The following is a 19,927-nucleotide window of genomic DNA, read 5'->3' on the forward strand; positions in this document are numbered from 1 at the left end:
GTAGACCATGGGTTAGTACACAAAGCGTAATGGACAATGCTTACCATACCATGGGATCACTTGATCCCTCTCGGTACTTCTTCTACGCTTTGTGAGTTGATCAACTTGATTCACTCTTGACTTAGTCTTGATCAACATTGAATCTTTCCAACTCTCATTTGGATGATGTCTTGAAGGTAACCATGAATGATCACACAATCTTCTTCTTCAAGACATGCTTGCAATAAGCTCAACTCACACATGATCAATCTTTGGATAATTCCTTGAAAAGCACTTTGGCCATCTCAACTCACACATGACCAATCTTTGGATAATTCCTTGAAAAGCACTTTGGCCATCTCATAAACTCCTTGAAACCAACACATGGACTTCAAGACAATCCTATGGACAAATTCTTCAAATATAACTCAAGGCAACCGTTAGTCCATAGAGATTGTCATCAATTACCAAAACCACACATGGGGGCACCGCATGTCCTTTCAATCTACCCCATTTTGGTAATTGATGACAATCATTTTCAAGAGAGTTTATATAAGGAATTATTTATCACCATGCAATGCAACAACCAATAATGCATGTGTATGAGATGCAAATGCTTAGGTACGAAACCAAAGCAAGAAGAAAAAACTCTCTAAACTTATCCACAAAACTCTCTGAAACTTCTCCCCCATTGGCATCGATTGCCAAAATGGGCGAAAAGCTTAGAGGGCCAATATAAATTGTGTTCCTCCATAAGTTGTGTATTTCTCAGTAAGAGAGTGGAATGCAATACACATATCCAACGGTAATACTTGGAGGAAGACCAACTATATTGAGGCACCAAGATTGCTAAAGGAATGATATGCCACAAGGACATAACAAAGAGAGACACAAGAAATCAAGCAATCAAAAAGTACCAATTGAAGCAAGCAATCAACGGATATCAATTGAACCAACTAAACCAAAGATCCTACAAGCCACATGAATAAAGGATATTATGATATGAGCAAAGGAGTGTTCTAAAGAAACTAGAGAAGCTCCCCATGATTTGTGCACACATAAGAATATTTGTATTTGGATACAAAGTGCACAAAATAGGATCATAGCTCCCCCAAAATCAATAGAAACTTACAACAAGTGCAAGTGAGCATATAGGAAACAAAGCCTAGTACTTGCAACACACACATGGTTGAGCAACAAGTAATAAACGAGGCAACTTAAGAATGGGCTCAACCAAAATGATGTGTGTGAGTCAAGGCAATGCACTTGAGAAGACTAATGTACGGATGAGCATTAGGCATCAATAAAGTCTTGAAAGAATGAGGCACACGGTGTAAGGCCTATCATTCCCACACACAACTAGCAAATGGATTCACAAGCTTACTAATAAGCATATTAAGAACCTATGCTTGTGACAACCCGTGGTGAAGATAGAAGATGAAAGCCTCATCAAGACGAGGGATACCAATTAAGATGGCAAAAGCCTCGTAAAGATAAGCATGAGGAAAATAATCTTCACCACACACAAGAGTGCATCAAGATGCAACGATAGAAGACACACACTCAAGGCAAAAACTTTCACGGAGCCACCAAAGAAATAACATAAGAAAGACAAGGTGGCCATGAAAGAAAGGATATCAACTAGATATGCAACTTCTCTCAAGTGTATAAGATTCTAGGTAGACGAAATCATGATGATATATATCTACAAAGAAGGATGTACACCCGAAATAGTTACAACATGAGGAACAAGATATCCAAAGGGAGGTCATACATATATCAATAAGATATTTGCTTGAAAGCATAGCTGTTGGGTTTCGTAGTAATTTCAAAAATTTTCCTACGCACACACAGGATCATGTGATGCATAGCAACGAGGGGAGAGTATTGTCTACGTACCCAATGCAGACCGACTGCGGAAGCGATGACACGACGTAGAGGAAGTAGTCGTACGTCTTCACGATCCAACCGATCAAGCACCAAAACTACGGCACCTACGAGTTCGAGCACACGTTCAGCTCGATGACGATCCCCGAACTCCGATCCAGCAAAGTGTCGGGGAAGAGTTTCGTCAGCACGACGGCGTGGTGACGATCTTGATGAACTACAGCAGCAGGGCTTCGCCTAAACTCCGCTACAGTATTATCGAGGAATATGGTGGCAGGGGGCACCGCACACGGCTAAGGAATAGATCACGTGGATCAACTTGTGTCAACTTGTGTGTCTTTGGGGTGCCTCTACCTCAGTATATAAAGGAGCCAAGGGGGGAGGGGGCGCCGGCCAAGAGAGAGAGGCGCAGGAGGAGTCCTACTCCTACCGGGAGTAGGACTCCCCCCCCCCCCAATCCTATTCCAACTAGGATTCCCAAGGGGGAAAGAGGGAGAGGGGTGGCCGGCCACCTCTCCTAGTCCTAATAGGACTAGGGGAAGGGGGGAGGCGCGCAGCCCCCTTGGGCTGCCCCTTTCTCCTTTCCACTAAGGCCCATGTAGGCCCATATGGCTCCTGGGGGGTTCCGGTAACCTCCCGGTAACCCGGTAAAATCCCGATTTCACCCGGAACACTTCCGATGCCCAAACATAGGCTTCCAATATATCAATCTTTATGTCTCGACCATTTCGAGACTCCTCGTCATGTCCGTGATCACATCCGGGACTCCGAACAACCTTCGGTACATCAAAATGCATAAACTCATAATATAACTGTCATCGTAACCTTAAGCGTGCGGACCCTACGGGTTCGAGAACAATGTAGACATGACCGAGACACGTCTCCGGTCAATAACCAATAGCGGGACCTGGATGCCCATATTGGCTCCTACATATTCTACGAAGATCTTTATCGGTCAGACCGCATAACAACATACGTTGTTCCCTTTGTCATCGGTATGTTACTTGCCCGAGATTCGATCGTCGGTATCCAATACCTAGTTCAATCTCGTTACCGGCAAGTCTCTTTACTCGTTCCGTAATACATCATCTCACAACTAACATATTAGTTGTAATGCTTGCAAGGCTTATGTGATGTGTATTACCGAGAGGGCCCAGAGATACCTCTCCGACAATCGGAGTGACAAATCCTAATCTCGAAATACGCCAACCCAACATCGACCATTGGAGACACCTGTAGTACTCCTTTATAATCACCCATTTACGTTGTCCGTTTGGTAGTACCCAAAGTGTTCCTCCGGTAAACGGGAGTTGCATAATCTCATAGTCATAGGAACATGTATAAGTCATGAAGAAAGCAATAGCAACATACTAAACGATCGGGTGCTAAGCTAATGGAATGGGTCATGTCAATCAGATCATTCTGCTAATGATGTGACCTCGTTAATCAAATAACAACTCATTGTTCATGGTTAGGAAACATAACCATCTTTGATTAACGAGCTAGTCAAGTAGAGGCATACTAGTGACACTTTGTTTGTCTATGTATTCACACACATGTATTATGTTTCCGGTAAATACAATTCTAGCATGAATAATAAACATTTATCATGATTATAAGGAAATAAATAATAACTTTATTATTGCCTCTAGGGCATATTTCCTTCAATAGCTCATGGCTAGATATGGTCTTATTGTATATAAATGAAGTCCACACATGAACAACAAAGACATCACAACTAGCAACAAGAGATCATTGTTGGGATGCTTTGAGAAAGAAAACAAATATCACAAGAATGAATGAATAACATGCCATGATACAACCTACATAGGGTTGATACAAGAAATGTGTGCATGAAGAATATGAAGATACTTATTACCGAGTTAACATTGGAAGGATGTAGTAGATACCAATTGAAGGTAGATAGTAGTTCATTGATCATCCTAGCTCGACTCCAATAAGCACATGATGACAACACCTTCCTTGTGAGTGAGCCGAGCTTCCAATGTATCTCCAATTGTTCCTAGAACAACAACACAAACAAAATGGTACCCAAACTCATTGGGACCAAAGAGTTAGAGAACCGACAATACATAGGACAAACTCCACATAAAAATGTGCATATAGATACAAAAATAAATTTCATGCACATCTCATCCAATTTGAGACTCGGTGGAGCTTCCCCTATATATTTGGTCAAAGAAAGAAAGCATGCCAAAGATACTACACGAAGTTAATATGCATGCTCAAGACTTTCAAGAACCGATACCAAAAGAAAAAGAAATACCAAGTGAAGGAAGGATACCAAATGAATAAATTATCACTTGGAGGATATCATTAAACGATACATCAAGGAATGAGATATCCATTGATACACAAAAAGAAAGATGTCAAACTCCCAAAAGAGAGAATGGTTCCAAACAAACCAAGTGCTCTACAAAGTTTCATGATGGCATAAGTACCAAAAGAAACGATTTGGATTCCACCAACACACACTTCAAAAGGATCACAAGGTGAGTGTTCTAAGAAAAATAGGATAGCTCCCCCAAGCATTGTGCAATATGGAGAATTTGCATTTGAATACAAAAAGCACAAGATGGGATCACCACTTCCACTATATCTATACAAACACTAGACAAGCTCAAGGAAATAACAAGATCCACAAGTGGTATGGAATACAATGGGAGTTGACACAATCCTAGGCAAGAGATAAGGCAAATAAAAGCAAAGGCTAATGTAAAGATGATCAATAATATCTACCACACAAGTGAGTACCAATTGTCAAAAGACAAGAAGTATTTGGAAATAATTCCCGGTGGTAGATAGCAAGGATATCCGACATCATCTTCACACCAAACAAAAAGCAAATTGCAACTTGTAGAGCTAACATGCCACCTAGGAACAAGATAATTTACAATATCAACTCTAGATGACAGTATCTCAAATGTACACATTTTCTAGGCTAGTAATATACTCATAGCATATTACTCCCCCATAATGTGATACCAATTAAAAATAGACAAGAGGCAATTAAAGGATCCAACAAGAGATAATTAATGGACTACTTAGAATTTGAATTTCTCATGAAAAGACATACCACATAGCGACTAGATAATCTTATAATATCAATACTAGATGGCATTCCTCATGTACACACATTTATAGGATTGTGAGGTGCACAAAGCACATCACTCCCCCACAATGGGATATTCCATTAATCTCTCACAAGAGCCAACCAAGATATGACCAAGATGCACAAAGGCTCAACGAACGACACACATGTACATGATGTGCAAACCAACACACACATACTTGATTGCTTAAGATAATCAAGTTGGAAGCACAACATATACAAACACATGCAAGGTATGAAACCAAACATGCAAAGGGGCAAGTAACTATCAATGTAGACACTTTAAGCACGAGTTACCGCAAGGAGGAACATTGGATATAAGATAGAAACTTGATAATCCGAATGACTTGGCTTGAGACAATGAGAATGATGAAGTCCCCTTAATTCTTCATAATGTAGCCAAGTCTCCAATGACCTCCAATATCACCTATTGATCAAGTTTGAGCTTGTTGGTCCCCAACCAAGTTGGGTCCTAAGAGGTTAGTCACAATAGGCTTGGCTACCCAAATGGTTCTTTTCTTGACACCACTTTGAGCACTAACAAATTTGGCAAACACATTGGCAACATTATCCTTCCCAAGAGAGTAGATATCATCAATAATAATTGGGTTGGATAAGTTACCACTAGTGCATGAAGAGGCGAGGTGACCTTTCTCGCGACATAGGTAGCAATGTCTACTATTCACTTTCTTCTCACTTGATTTCTCAACTTGAGAAGCATAAGCTTGAGTCTTCTTGGGAAGAGGCTTTTCTTCAACTTGAGGTTGAGCATGAGAATGAACTTGTGGCCGCTTCCCTTGTTGCTTGTCACTAATGGGTTTCTTCTTCAATGGGCAAGATCTAACATGATGCCCTTCAATTTTGCACTTGAAGCAAATAATCTTGGCCGAATTCTTGACTTGTTCTTGGCCCTTCTTCTTGATCATCTTGGACTTCTTCTTATTATTATTAGAGTTGAATCCAAGTCCACCTTTGTCATTGGGGGATTTTTGCACACTCAAGATATTGTTGAGTGTGGATTTCCCTTCATGACTCTTTTCCAAGTCTTTCTTCAAAGAAGTGACTTGGGCCTTGAGCTCTTTGATTTCTTCTACATGGTTAGTCTCAACACAAGTACTAGAGGAAGTATAAGCTTCATCGTTAGAGCAACAAGGCAAGGAAAGCAATTCATCACAAGATGTACCAACATTGTGAGTAGATGAATTACAAGGACTAGCATATGGCAATATAGCATTTTGACTAGAAGTAGTGCTAGTATCCACATGAGGCTCACTAGATGTTACCTTAGAAATCATGGCCTCATGAGCTATCTTTAGCTCATTATAGGGTACTAGAAGATCATCATGAGAGCTTGAGAGCTTTTCATGGTTTTCTTCCAATTTCCCATAATTGCTAGATAGCAACTCAAGTTGAGCCCGAAGCTCAACATTCTCCTTCAAAATGGATGCTTCACAAGTAATAGAGTTAGTATCCCAAGCATCATCATTAACAACAATAGGCGAGGACACCTTGGCAAGCTCTTTTAAGTAAGAAGCTTCTAGTTGAGCATGAGACTCGGTGAGTTTGATGAGCTCACCCTTGATGACCCTTGAGTCATTTTCGAGGTGCTCAAAATCCTCAAGGAGTCTAGCATGAGCAACTTCAAGCTTAGCATTTTTAGTTTTGAAATCATTGGCCACCTCGAGTGCTCTATCATGAGATTCCTTTATTCTAGATAATTCTGTAGCAAAGGTCTCCTCAAGAGATTTGGATGAGGTTTGTTCATGTTTAAGAGCTTGAGATAGCTCCGCGATCTCATTTGGGTAATCACGCTCATGACCTTCCATTTTCTCAATGGTGACCTCATGCTCCTCTAGATGAGATTCCAACTCCTCAATGTATTTCTTGCCTTCAATGGCAATAGACATGATTTCCATGAAGTTGGAATGAGCAAGTTTATTTTTGTGGAGAGCTTTAAAAATCATTTCCCCCTTAGTTTTTAAGGAGGCAACATTATCATTCTCTTCATCATAATCAACATCATCATCACTCTTGCCATCATCACAAGATATATTGGAATTCAAAGTGAGAGATACCTTTGAAGCCTTGGCCATAAGGCAAAATGCAATAGATGATGATGTAGGATCCGTTGAAGCACCATTTAAAACCACATCTTGTTCCATGGAGTGTTGGGTTTCTTCTACATTGTTAGCACCACAACTCGAGGAAATACAAGCATTTTTATCATGGCAACAAGATATAGCAAGCATATCATCATGAATTTAGTCAAACAATTTCTACAAGATATGCACGGACTATCAACACAAGCATGTGAAACATGTATGGTGCTCGACGTGTTAAAGTCCAAAGAAGATGCATTGCAATAAGATAGTGATGAAGTATCATCCACAATAAGCATACTATCATCATTGCAATGACCAACACTACTCACCCTTTCATTACCTTGTGGCAAACCACATGTAGGTGAAGTAGAAGAAGTTGGGAACTCAACATGGCCGGAGGTGGAGGGAGAACAATCATCCCCACAAAACTTGGACACACCATATTTATCTTGAAGCTTTGTCCACAACTCATGAGCATCCCGAAATGGCATGAGCTGAAATATAACTACATTGCTCAAAGCATAGAAAAGCACATTAGAAGCTTGAGCATTGAGATAAGAGTTTTTCTCATCCTCTAAAGATAATCTTTGGGGATCCTTTGGAGGAGAAAAACCCATATCTACAATTCGCTCTAAATTTGGGTCCATGACCCTAAAGAGATTAAGCATGCGAATTACCCAAACATCAAAATTTGTGCCATCAAAACTAAGAGTGTCAGAGAATCCTAATCCCCTAGTCGACATCCTTACTCTCTAGGTGGTTAAGCCCTATAAAGAGAGACGAAGCTGTGATACCAATTGAGAGATCGTGGATGTCGCCTAGAGGGGGGTGAATAGGCGTTTTAAAATAATTACGATTTAGGCTTGAACAAATGCGGAATAAACCTAGTGGTTAATTTATCAAGCACAAAACCTAAAACAACTAGGCTCACCTATGTGCACAAACAACTTATGCTAAGCAAGATAAGCAATTATGTGATAGCAAGATATATGACAAGAAACAATATCGCTATCACAAAGTAAAGTGCATGAGTAAAGGGGCTCGAGTAAGAGATAACCAAGGCACGTAGAGACGACGATGTATCCCGAAGTTCACACCCTTACAGATGCTAATCTCCGTTTGGAGCGGTGTGGAGGCACAATGCTCCCCAAGAAGCCACTAGGGCCACCGTACTCTCCTCACGCCCTCGCACAATGCAAGATGCCGTGATTCCACTAAGGGACACTTGAGGGCGGTCACCGAACCCGTACAAATGGCAACCCTTGGGGGCGGTCACCGAACCCGTACACTTTGGCAACCCTTGGGGGCGGTCACCGGAACCCGTCAAATTGCTTGGGGCGATCTCCACAACCTAATTGGAGACCCCGACGCTTGCCCGGAGCTTTACACCACAATGATTGAGCTCCAAACAACACTAACCGTCTAGGGCACCAAGGCACCCAAGAGGAACAAGCTCTAGGGTGCCCAAACACCCAAGAGTAATAAGCTTCTCAAACTTCACTTCCACGTATCATCGTGGACAACTCAAACCGATGCACCAAAGCAATGGCAAGGGCACACGGAGTGCCCAAGTCCTTCTCTATCAAATCCCACCGGAGCAACTAATGCTAGGGAGGAAAATGAGAGGAAGAACAAGAAGGAGAACACCAAGAACTCCAAGATCTAGATCCAAGGGGTTCCCCTCACATAGAGGAGAAAGTGATTGGTGGAAATGTGGATCTAGATCTCCTCTCTCTTTTTCCTCAAAAACTAGCAAGAATCTATGGAGGGATTGAGAATTAGCAAGCTCAAAGAAGGTCAACAATGGGGGCAAAAACGAGCTCAAGAGATGGGGAACCATTGGGGAAGAAGACCCCCTTAAATAGGTCCCCACGAATCTGCCCGTTATGTACAGAATAACATAGGAGCGGTACAACCTCTATGAGCACCGGTACAACCGGTAACAGGCAATAAGAGGTACAACCGGCCCACAACCGCCCAACAACCGCACCACAACAGAGACCAGTCCGGTGGTAGAGCGGTACATGACCGGTACAACCTCCGGACCAATTCTGGAGCGGTACAATCGCTCCAAACACCGGTTGTACCGGTCAAGCGGTACAACCTCTCCATGGGGCGGTACAACCTCTCTGTGTAAAACAGGCAATATCAAAACAGGCACAACTTTCGCATACGAGCTCCGAATTCAACGAAACCAAATTTGTTGGAAAGTTAACGACAAGGGCTAAAACAATCTTCAGAGAAATAACAATAATAAGCAAATGAGAAAAGGACCATAATAAAATGGTGAGAACCCATCCTCGACAAATACCGGTAAAACCTCCAACACCGAAAACATCATAGAAGATGCATGCGAACTCCGTTTTTAATGAACTCAAGCTTGTCATCAAGATAACCATAAGCTCTAAGACTCACAAATGGAACCAAACAAGAACCAAGAAAGATGATGCAAGGATGCAATGGTTTGAGCTCTCGACTAATGATACGATCAAGCTACTCCCTAGAGAGCCCCCTTGATAGTACGACAATCGATCCTACAACCCGGTCTCCCAACTACCACTATGAGACCGGTAAAATAGAAAACCTATCAAGGGCAAACCTTTGCCTTACACATAGTCCACTTGAGCTAGATGATGACGATCTTGACTTCCTCAAGTTGGACCACCTTTCTTGATTGTGTTGGCTCGATGAAGACTAGTTGATTGCTCCCCCATACTTCACTATGGGTGAGCCACTCTTTGGCACATCTTCACAATTCCATTGACACCACAATGGACAGCAAACTTCAAGCTTGATTGCTCCCCCATACTCCATTATGGGTGAGCCACTCTTCGAGTTGCTCCACTTGAACTTGCACACTACAAACTTGATGACTATCACCACTTGATGTCATCCTCCATGGGTTGTATGAGATCTTCCTCTTGACTCAAGACCATGAAAACATACCTAACCCCACAAAAAACTCTCAGTAGACCATGGGTTAGTACACAAAGCATAATGGACAATGCTTACCATACCATGGGATCACTTGATCCCTCTCGGTACTTCTTCTACGCTTTGTGAGTTGATCAACTTGATTCACTCTTGACTTAGTCTTGATCAACATTGAATCTTTCCAACTCTCATTTGGATGATGTCTTGAAGGTAACCATGAATAATCACACAATCTTCTTCTTCAGGACATGCTTGCAATAAGCTCAACTCACACATGATCAATCTTTGGATAATTCCTTGAAAAGCACTTTGGCCATCTCAACTCACACATGACCAATCTTTGGATAATTCCTTGAAAAGCACTTTGGTCATCTCATAAACTCCTTGAAACCAACACATGGACTTCAAGACAATCCTATGGACAAATCATTCAAATATAACTCAAGGCAACCGTTAGTCCATAGAGATTGTCATCAATTACCAAAACCACACATGAAGGCACCGCATGTCCTTTCACCAAGTTTAATCATAAAAAAATATAAACATATACCATAACAAATCTATACGATGGGAAAGTATATTTAATAATAAATCAAACGATATTGATTTGATATTGTATATGCTAACATTTTTGTTTATAAATTTTATCAAAGTTACAAAGCTTGACTTTGACCAAAGATAATACACGGATCAAATAAAAATGAAGGGACTATTATAAGTTGTAATTTACTACTTTTTCAACGTGGGCTAGCGCAACCATTCGCAACCACTATAGCAAATGAAAAACGCGATGGAGAGCGTAGAAGAGATAGGAGGCCCGCAGGTGGCTGCGGAGAGTCCACATAAGCAGGCAAGCTTGAGGCTCTCAGCTCTCGACAGCTCAGACCGGCATCATGTGAGCCACGCATGGCCCTGGTAGTAGGGACAAGCCACGGAGAGAACTGATGCACCCGACGAAACCAGCTGGCGTGACGCCGAGGTCGGCACCGCCGGGCGCCGGAGAGTGGCGGCCGTCCGGCGTCGTCAGGCTGCTGCAGGCGCCGGCGGTGGTGGCGCTGGCCGCGGTGCTCGCCGTGGCGTCGCCGGCGCAAGCTCGGCCAGCTGGTGCACCCCCTCCGACCCCTCCGACCCAGCAGAAGGCGGCGGACACGGCGCCGGAGGACACGATGTGCGACGTGCCGCGGACGCTGTCCGGGGAGGACGGCAAGGAGGCCGAGCGGATCAAGCACCCGAGGTCGCGCGAGGCGGCGCGGTGCACCTCCAAGTGCGTCAGCACCTGCGTCCTCGGCGGCGCCGGCGCGCCCGGCGTCGGCGGGCCCTTCAACGTCCGGAGGTAATTAAACCAAGGGACGATCCATCGATCGATCGATTGCATGTCCAATTGTCCATCTCCATGCTTCTTCTCTTTTTTTATTCTTGTTCCAGCTGATCAACTGCTGTATGTGACTGACGACATATGTATTGTTTTTGGATCGAATGGCATGCATCCAGACCCCTCGTGGTGTTCAAGGAAGGTTTCCGCAGTCGACAGTACTGGTACGTGCGTGATGCAGAACCGTTTCGGCAATGAAATTCTCTTTAGCGGCTTCAGAACGACATCAATCGTACTGTTCATATGTTTATTTTCTGCGTGCGGCTCTGAATTATTTCGTGCATATGCACAGCCTGGTGGAGTGCTCCGACGTCTGCAACCTAATCAAGGACGGAGAAGACGGGCAATGAAATGATGCACGGCATCTTTACCATGCACGCAGTAGCTCAGAAAAGATCAAGACATCCAACTCCACCTTACCAATATATATACTGGTACATGATCAATTGGCTATGAATCACAGTAACTCTTGCTGGAATAGTGATGTTGCACAGTTTTCTAAACTGCAATGTTGGGAATAGCAATGTGCAATTTTAGGTGTCTCACAGGTTTAGGTAAATCAAGTGAAATTTTGGATGCATCACAGAGTGTCTAAGGTCTTGGATCCAGGGTGCTGGCCACCTAGGTGGTTGAAATTTTAGCATTTTGACAGTGTTATATTTCTTTTTGTTTGTGAACGTTGATCAAATATGTATGTGTAAGTTCCGACCAAAAAGAAAAGAAAAAATGTGTATTCGTTGGCTATACATTAAATGTGATGAGTAGTATTGTAACAGACTAAATTTTCTTTGGAGGGGTTGTAAGGACATCTCCAACGGCAACTCATAAATTTTCTCTCGCAACCATGCCCGAATACAAAAGAATATTAGTTCGGCTGTCCATGCATTTCTGCCCCGCCGGACCGGCCATCCCAGTAAGCTACTTCCCGACCAAGGAGGTGTCGTCGCTATCGCATAGGCAGCCTCCGCCTCCGCCCCGTGCTCATCTTCCGCCTCCCCCAATTCATCTTTCTGCCGCTCCAACATCTGGTTGCGGATGGATTGCACGATAATTCTAGTATCGATATCCAAAGAGTCAATATTCAAGGTCAACATCTTGGCGTCCTTCGTATTGGCGGCGATCTTCACCCTCTTTTCCTCTATCGTGGCTTTTTTTCTCCTCGAGCGTCGCCTTCCTCTCATCGATCATGGTCCTCCTCTCTTCGAGCTTGATCTTCTTCTCCGTTGCCTCCATCAACTGCTTGAACCTCTCCGCCTTCTCTCCTCCTTAATGTATGAGCGCCTCACGCATGCCTCTCCCTTCTTCACCAATATCTCTGTGAACCTCTCCGTCGGCTTGGCCATCGCACCTTGACCACCGCAATAGCAAACCTGACCACGGCTTTGAGACATGTACTTTCGGATAGCACATCAGCATCCTACGAATCTGCGGTTGTGCCATACACAAACATCCTCAATGCATCCGTTCACTTCTAATAACTAGAGAATCAAATGTTTCCATCGGCATCCTTCTTCAAGATGAAATAGTCATCATATGCCCAGACACCATTGTAGAGGCGATCGAACACAAATCGCCTCATCCGAAATTGGCGCCAAAAACAGGGCTCGAATAGCACATCAGGGACAAAGTAGTAGTCCATCGACATCATATGCCCGCATGCTATACTTGATAGATGTTGTGGATCACTAGGCTAGATTAGATCGGTGGTTTGCGGTGGTTTACCTTCTCCATAGGTGGATGAACCCGCCAAAGTGGCCATGGTGGATGGCTACGGCGGTGATGGCAGAGAGTAGTGGGTGAAGTGGTGGTGGCGCTTCCCATCAGCACTGCACTAACCCTAAATCGGTAGGCGATTAGGTGGGGTGTACGGCGCTGTGACGAACCTCGTGATGCGAGCCGCCGGCCCCCACCTCTTTATATAGTGCAGGTGACAGGGACCCGTCACCCATAGTGGGTTGAGCGCCCCCGATCAGGGCGCAGATCTAAGGGCCCGGTGGGCCGTTGTGCCCACACGATGGAGATCATCCTAACATTCTCTCCCTTGATCTCAACTTTTACTTTTGACCTTATACTTTTACTTTACTCGTTTCATAACAGATCAATACATAGAACATGTTTCATCGTCACAGCTCAATTGCCGATAGAATCAGACAGCCACAACGTACCTCTCTGTTTTGAAACAAATTCTTTAACCTTGGGCCCTTTTATTGTCCGGAAATTTTAGACTATACCATAAAACCCATGTCGATTGTGTGTTCTCCGAACACACTGGGCGGTAAGCCTTTAATAAGCAGATCTGCAAACACTTGTCTGTTGCTTTTATGCTTCAAGCATTCCTACATAATTCCAGACTTTCTCCTTTACAACGCATAACTCTATGCCAGTGTGTTTGGCATCAACACTTGACTCGTTGTCATAGGAGCAAAAGACTTAAAATAGTTATCGCTGTTGTCAACCATTATCAACTCTGGGTACAGGTCCCCTTAACCATTTTGCCTGTCCCTCAGCCTCATATCAAGCTATAAAATATCTTTGCATCACATTGATGATAATTGCTTCATTCTTTGGAGCTTTTCCACACAAAAACCTCCAAGTATGAAGTTAGCGACAATTGTGGATTTCGCTATACATTTCACAAGTCATGTCTTTGTACTCACAATCTTTTGAGAGCACTTATTTCTTTCAGCATGAGGCCGATATCTTTGACTCCATTCCAGTGATCTATATATGGGTTGGACATTGCCAAAACAACCCGGATACGTGAACTGTGCCAGGGTAATGTATTGAGCTTCCAACAACTGAAGCATATGGTACCATATCCGTTTTCAATCTTTTCTCATCAACTCTTGGAACACCATAGTTTTCAGTTCCATTACCCTTGACTATAATAACAGGCGTAGGTTTTCTCGCATGCATACTTTAGAGACCTTTCTTAGCATGTCCATTCGACATCCCGAATACCCCCTTTTATTCTTTTCTTCGTGAATCTCGATACTTATAACGAGAGACACTCTACCAAGAACATTCTTTTGAACTTTGAGGACAAGAACTTTTTTTTCTCCTCCCGCAGTAGGTTGACATCACCACTAGCAAGTAGGATGTCATCCACATGCACAGGATTAGGAAATGAATTTCCCATTCTATAACTTTGCATGAATACAATTGTCCTCTCATTTTCTTTAACCCAAAAAACATCTGATTCTTCTAACTTTAAATGCCACTGTCTAGAGACTTGCTCTAGTCCACAAAAGACTTCTTGAAGCAGTATCCCTTGTGTTCTTTACTTTCATCTGATGTAACTCAAATCATGCACAAAAACTTTCAATTTAAGTCGTTCTTTACACCTTTACATATTTCCTTTGGAGTCACACTAACCTTATAGACCCTTTACAGCCTACTGTTTTGGCTCCATTGGAAATTGCTTATGAGTCTCAAAACTCGATTGAGTTCTTTAAATGAGTGGGATCAACCTCCATTTGAATTTCACTAACATAGACTTTATAGTAATCAGAAGTATCTGATTTTCTCATTCCTTAAGACCATCTATGTCTCAGTCCCTGTTCAAGAATTCATCCGATTAACCAATTAACTTGCCGATTAATCCCTACTCATAAGGTCCCCGAGTAGCCGATTACCCGATAAATCATCCGATTAATTGATTAAATGGCCGATTAACTTGCCGATTAGCCTATTAATCCCCTACTCACCAGCCGACCGAGCAGCTACCAGTTAATGATTTCCTCAACAATGGTCTCAGGTACTAGCACTTCTTTCATATGGGGCTGTTGTTGCTCTGTCACTGCCAAGAGGCAAATTAATTCTATAGTCTTTGGTATTTTCATACCATGCTCCCCCAGATTACTCCATCTTCACTAAAAATGGCGCATCTTTAAACTTTATTATTTGGGTTTATTCTGTGAAAACTTTCCTCTTTATGGCACTTTAAGCACCGTCTTAGTATTCCTTGGTCTGCTTTCGGAACTGTAAAAGATCCAGGAATACACCTATGTTTTTTCTTTAGGGGTATGATTATGACCGTCGTACTCCCCCAGACGATCACATTCTTCATCACGTTATCTAAAGTATAGGGGAGTTTCATAATTCTTAATTTATCTCATATTTCTTTCCCCCCTCGAAATGTGGCAAGAACTTTTCTGCCACAATTTCGAAAACCATTCATAACTCTTGTGAATTGAGGAAACTTTGATTATCTACTTCATTCATCTGATTACTTCATACAAAATGAAGTTATCTGTTAACTGATATGGGAGTACTTTTTCCTCATTCCATTTCGGAAACCCAACAGAGTTCTTTATCATTAGTACTTTGCAAGTAACACTTGCATATCAATCTTATCTTTAGGTTCGTCTCTCACTTTTATTCTCTTTGGATTTATCGAATGCTTAATGACCGTTACACATAAGGTGTACGGTCGATATTAGGAAAGCATAATAGTTACTCCATACTTTTCTCCCAGAGTGGGACACATTAAACACACATGAGTCATCATATCTTTCTCTTGTCATACAGGATAAGTTCTTTGCCAAAATTTCTCCTGCCATATAGGATTTTTGACATAATACTATGTCAACTTTACCCAGTTATGCAGGTATTTTCCCAGACTTTTCCCCGCCATGTGGGTTTTATCATAATCCTCTTTCCAAGCTATGCGGGTAATTCCCTGTAATGAACATAAATGCCAGAATTGGCTCTTTTGACTGCATATGCAATCATCAAATTCAAAAATAAATCCAAACGCTCTTTGACACACATGCTTAATCCGACGTTGGTCAAATTAAACACGCATGTTGCTTGTTTCATCTCAAATCATGTTGACTGAAAAATCTTCTTCATATAGAATACATGAAAGACATTCGTCAACCAAGACTCTCAATGATCTATTTGTTTTCTTCTCTTGGATTAATATCCAAGAATTCTTTTCTTTTGAAGCCATTCTTTAGAGAGAACATACTCCCTCACGTTATGACCTTTCCTGGTCATCTTTCGGGTCACAAGTACCTAACCATTCGCTTTCACGAATGAAAGCATGGAAAACTGTTAGTCTGAGAAAACATAGCTAATAATCAACAATAATGAGCATAAAAATAACCCTACGTTGGTCTGGTTAAAAAATATTCACATTAAACTTTTGTAAAACTTTCTTTTTATACTCTAAATCACCATTGTGGTAGAATTAGAATAAAACTCATTCTTCTACATTAATTCCATATCACCGTTGGGCGGAAATGGAAATAATTCATATAACTCATAAACAATGTGATGATAGTATTTCTATTAAACAACTTTGCTAAGAAATAATCATCATCATCAACTTTATTGCAGCGGAAACAAGAAATATACATTTCTCTAGTTCAAGAGCATTTCTTCATCTTTAACTCTTCTCTGAAAAATGATCATTTGATACAAAATTTATCAGAGATTTAAGCTCTGAACATAAGACTCATAGAATTATAGTACTGTTATCATCAACGTTGGTCAGAAAATAACAATACCATATTTTAACTTTAAAAGAAATATCTTTCTTTTATCATATCGGAAACTATCTGCATCTTATTTCACCCACAGGGAAAAACATTGCTAAGAACAGTTCTTCCAATTAAATTTTCCCATTGGTTCCAATTTTGTTGGAGTATAAAACTTTTACTTTGCCTTTATAATATTCTATTCAGAAACAATTATGTACTCTTTTACTCTCTAAGCAATTTTAACCGATTGGTTCAAAATTGAATGAGAGAAGCAACAATTTAATCTTTCACAGTGGAAAATGTTGGGGAACGTAGAAGAATTTTAAAATTTTCTACGCATCACCAAGATGAATCTATGGAGTCATCTAGCAACGAGGGAGAGAGGAGTGCATCTACATACCCTTGTAGATCGCGTGCGGAAGCGTTCAAGAGAACGGGGTTGATGGAGTCGTACTCGTCGTGATCCAAATCACCGATGACCAAGTGCCGAACGGACAACACCTCCACGTTCAACACACGTACGGTTGGGAAGACGTCTCCTCCTTCTTGATCCAGCAAGGGGGAAGGAGAGGTTGATGAAGATCCAACAGCACGACGGCGTGGTGGTGGATGCAGCAGGATCCCAGCAGGGCTTCGCCAAGCGCAAGCGGGGAGGAGAGGTGTTACGGAGGGAGAGGGAGGCGCCAAGAGCAAGGGTGCGGCTGCCCTCCCTCCCCCCTCTTTATATAGGGGCCTTGGGGGGTCGCCGGCCCTAGGAGATGCAATCTCCAAGGGGGGCGGCGGCCAAGGGGTGGCTTCCCCCCAAGCCAAGCGGGGGGCGCCCCCACCCTTAGGGTTTCCCAACTCTACGCGCAGGGGAGACCCAAGGGGGGGGGGGCGCACCAGCCCACCAGGGGCTGGTTCCCCTCCCACTTCAGCCCATGGGGCCCTCCGGGATAGGTGGCCCCACCCGGTGGACCCACGGGACCCTTTCGGTGGACCCACGGGACCCTTTCGGTGGTCCCGGTACAATACCGGCGACCCCCGAAACCTTTCCGATGGCCGAAACTGGACTTCCTATATATAAATCTTTACCTCCGGACCATTCCGGAGCTCCTCGTGATGTCCGGGATCTCATCCGGGACTCCGAACAACTTTCGGGTTACTGCATACTAATATCTCTACAACCCTAGCGTCACCGAACCTTAAGTGTGTAGACCCTACGGGTTCGGGAGACATGCAGACTTGACCGAGACACCTCTCCGGTCAATAACCAACAGCGGGATCTGGATACCCATGTTGGCTCCCACATGCTCCACGATGATCTCATCGGATGAACCACGATGTCGAGGATTCAATCAATCCGTATACAATTCCCTTTGTCAATCGGTACGTTACTTGCCCGAGACTCGATCGTCAGTATCCCAATACCTCGTTCAATCTCGTTACCGGCAAGTCAGTTTACTCGTACCGTAATGCATGATCCTGTGATCAACCACTTTGGTCACATTGAGCTCATTATGATGATGCATTACCGAGTGGGCCCAGAGATACCTCTCCGTCATACGGAGTGACAAATCCCAGTCTCGATTCGTGCCAACCCAACAGACACTTTTGGAGATACCTGTAGTGTACCTTTATAGTCACCCAGTTATGTTGTGACGTTTGGCACACCCAAAGCACTCTTACAATATCCGGGAGTTGCACAATCTCATGGTCTAAGGAAATGATACTTGACATTTGGAAAAGCTACAGCAAACGAACTACACGATCTTTGAGCTATGCTTAGGATTGGGTCTTGTCCATCACATCATTCTTCTAATGATGTGATCCCGTTATCAATGACATCCAATGTCCATAGTCAGGAAACCATGACTATCTTTTGATCAACGAGCTAGTCAACTAGAGGCTCACTGGGGACGTGTTGTGGTCTATGTATTCACACATGTATTACGATTTCCGGATAACACAATTATAGCATGAACAATAGACAATTATCATGAACAAGGAAATATAATAATAACCATTTTATTATTGCCTCTAGGGCATATCTCCAACAGTCTTCCACTTGCACTAGAGTCAATAGTCTAGTTACATTGTGATGAATCGAACACCCATGTAGTTCTGGTGTTGATCATGTTTTGCTCTAGGGAGAGGTTTAGTCAACGGATCTGCCACATTCAGGTCTGTATGTACTTTACAAATATCTATGTCTCCATTTTGAACACTTTCACGAATGGAGTTGAAGCGACGCTTGATATGCCTGGTCTTCCTGTGAAACCTGGGCTCCTTGGCAAGGGTAATAGCTCCAGTGTTGTCACAGAAGAGAGTCATCGGGCCCGACGCATTGGGTATGACTCCTAGGTCAGTAATGAACTCCTTCACCCAGATTGCCTCTTGTGCTGCCTCCGAGGCTGCCATGTACTCCGCTTCACATGTAGATCCCGCCACAACGCTTTGCTTGCAACTGCACCAACTTACTGCCCCACCATTCAAAATATACATGTATCCGGTTTGTGACTTAGAGTCATCCAGATCTGTGTCGAAGCTAGCATCGACATAACCCTTTACGACGAGCTCTTCGTCACCTCCATAAACGAGAAACATATCCTTAGTCCTTTTCAGGTACTTCAGTATATTATTGACCGTTGTCCAGTGTTCCATGCCGGGATTACTTTGGTACCTTCCTACCAAACTTACGGCAAGGTTTACATCAGGTCTGGTACACAGCATAGCATACATGATAGACCCAATGGCCGAGGCATAGGGGACGACACTCATCTTTTCTCTATCTTCTACCGTGGTCGGGCATTGAGCCGTGCTCAATCTCGTACCTTGCAATACAGGCAAGAACCCCTTCTTTGACTGATCCATTTTGAACTTCTTCAATATCTTGTCAAGGTACGTACTCTGTGAAAGACCAATGAGGTGTCTCGATCTATCTCTATAGATCTTGATGCCTAATATATAAGCAGCTTCTCCAAGGTCCTTCATTGAAAAACACTTGTTCAAGTAGGCCTTTATGCTTCCCAAGAATTATATATCATTTCCCATC

The 19,927-nt window shown here is 42.9% G+C and overlaps 1 protein-coding gene across 1 annotated transcript; it reads left to right on the forward strand.

Annotated features, from left to right (window-relative positions):
- Positions 1–10,897: 10,897 nt before the first annotated feature.
- Positions 10,898–12,155, forward strand: LOC119315138. The gene is made up of 3 exons (XM_037589812.1): positions 10,898–11,368; positions 11,527–11,571; positions 11,700–12,155. The coding sequence occupies exons 1-3, from the start codon at positions 10,980–10,982 to the stop codon at positions 11,755–11,757; spliced, it is 492 nt and encodes a 163-aa protein (XP_037445709.1). The 5' UTR covers positions 10,898–10,979; the 3' UTR covers positions 11,758–12,155.
- Positions 12,156–19,927: the final 7,772 nt, after the last annotated feature.

This window comes from Triticum dicoccoides, chromosome 6A, assembly GCF_002162155.2.
Source record: "Triticum dicoccoides isolate Atlit2015 ecotype Zavitan chromosome 6A, WEW_v2.0, whole genome shotgun sequence".
Lineage (NCBI taxonomy): Eukaryota > Viridiplantae > Streptophyta > Magnoliopsida > Poales > Poaceae > Triticum > Triticum dicoccoides.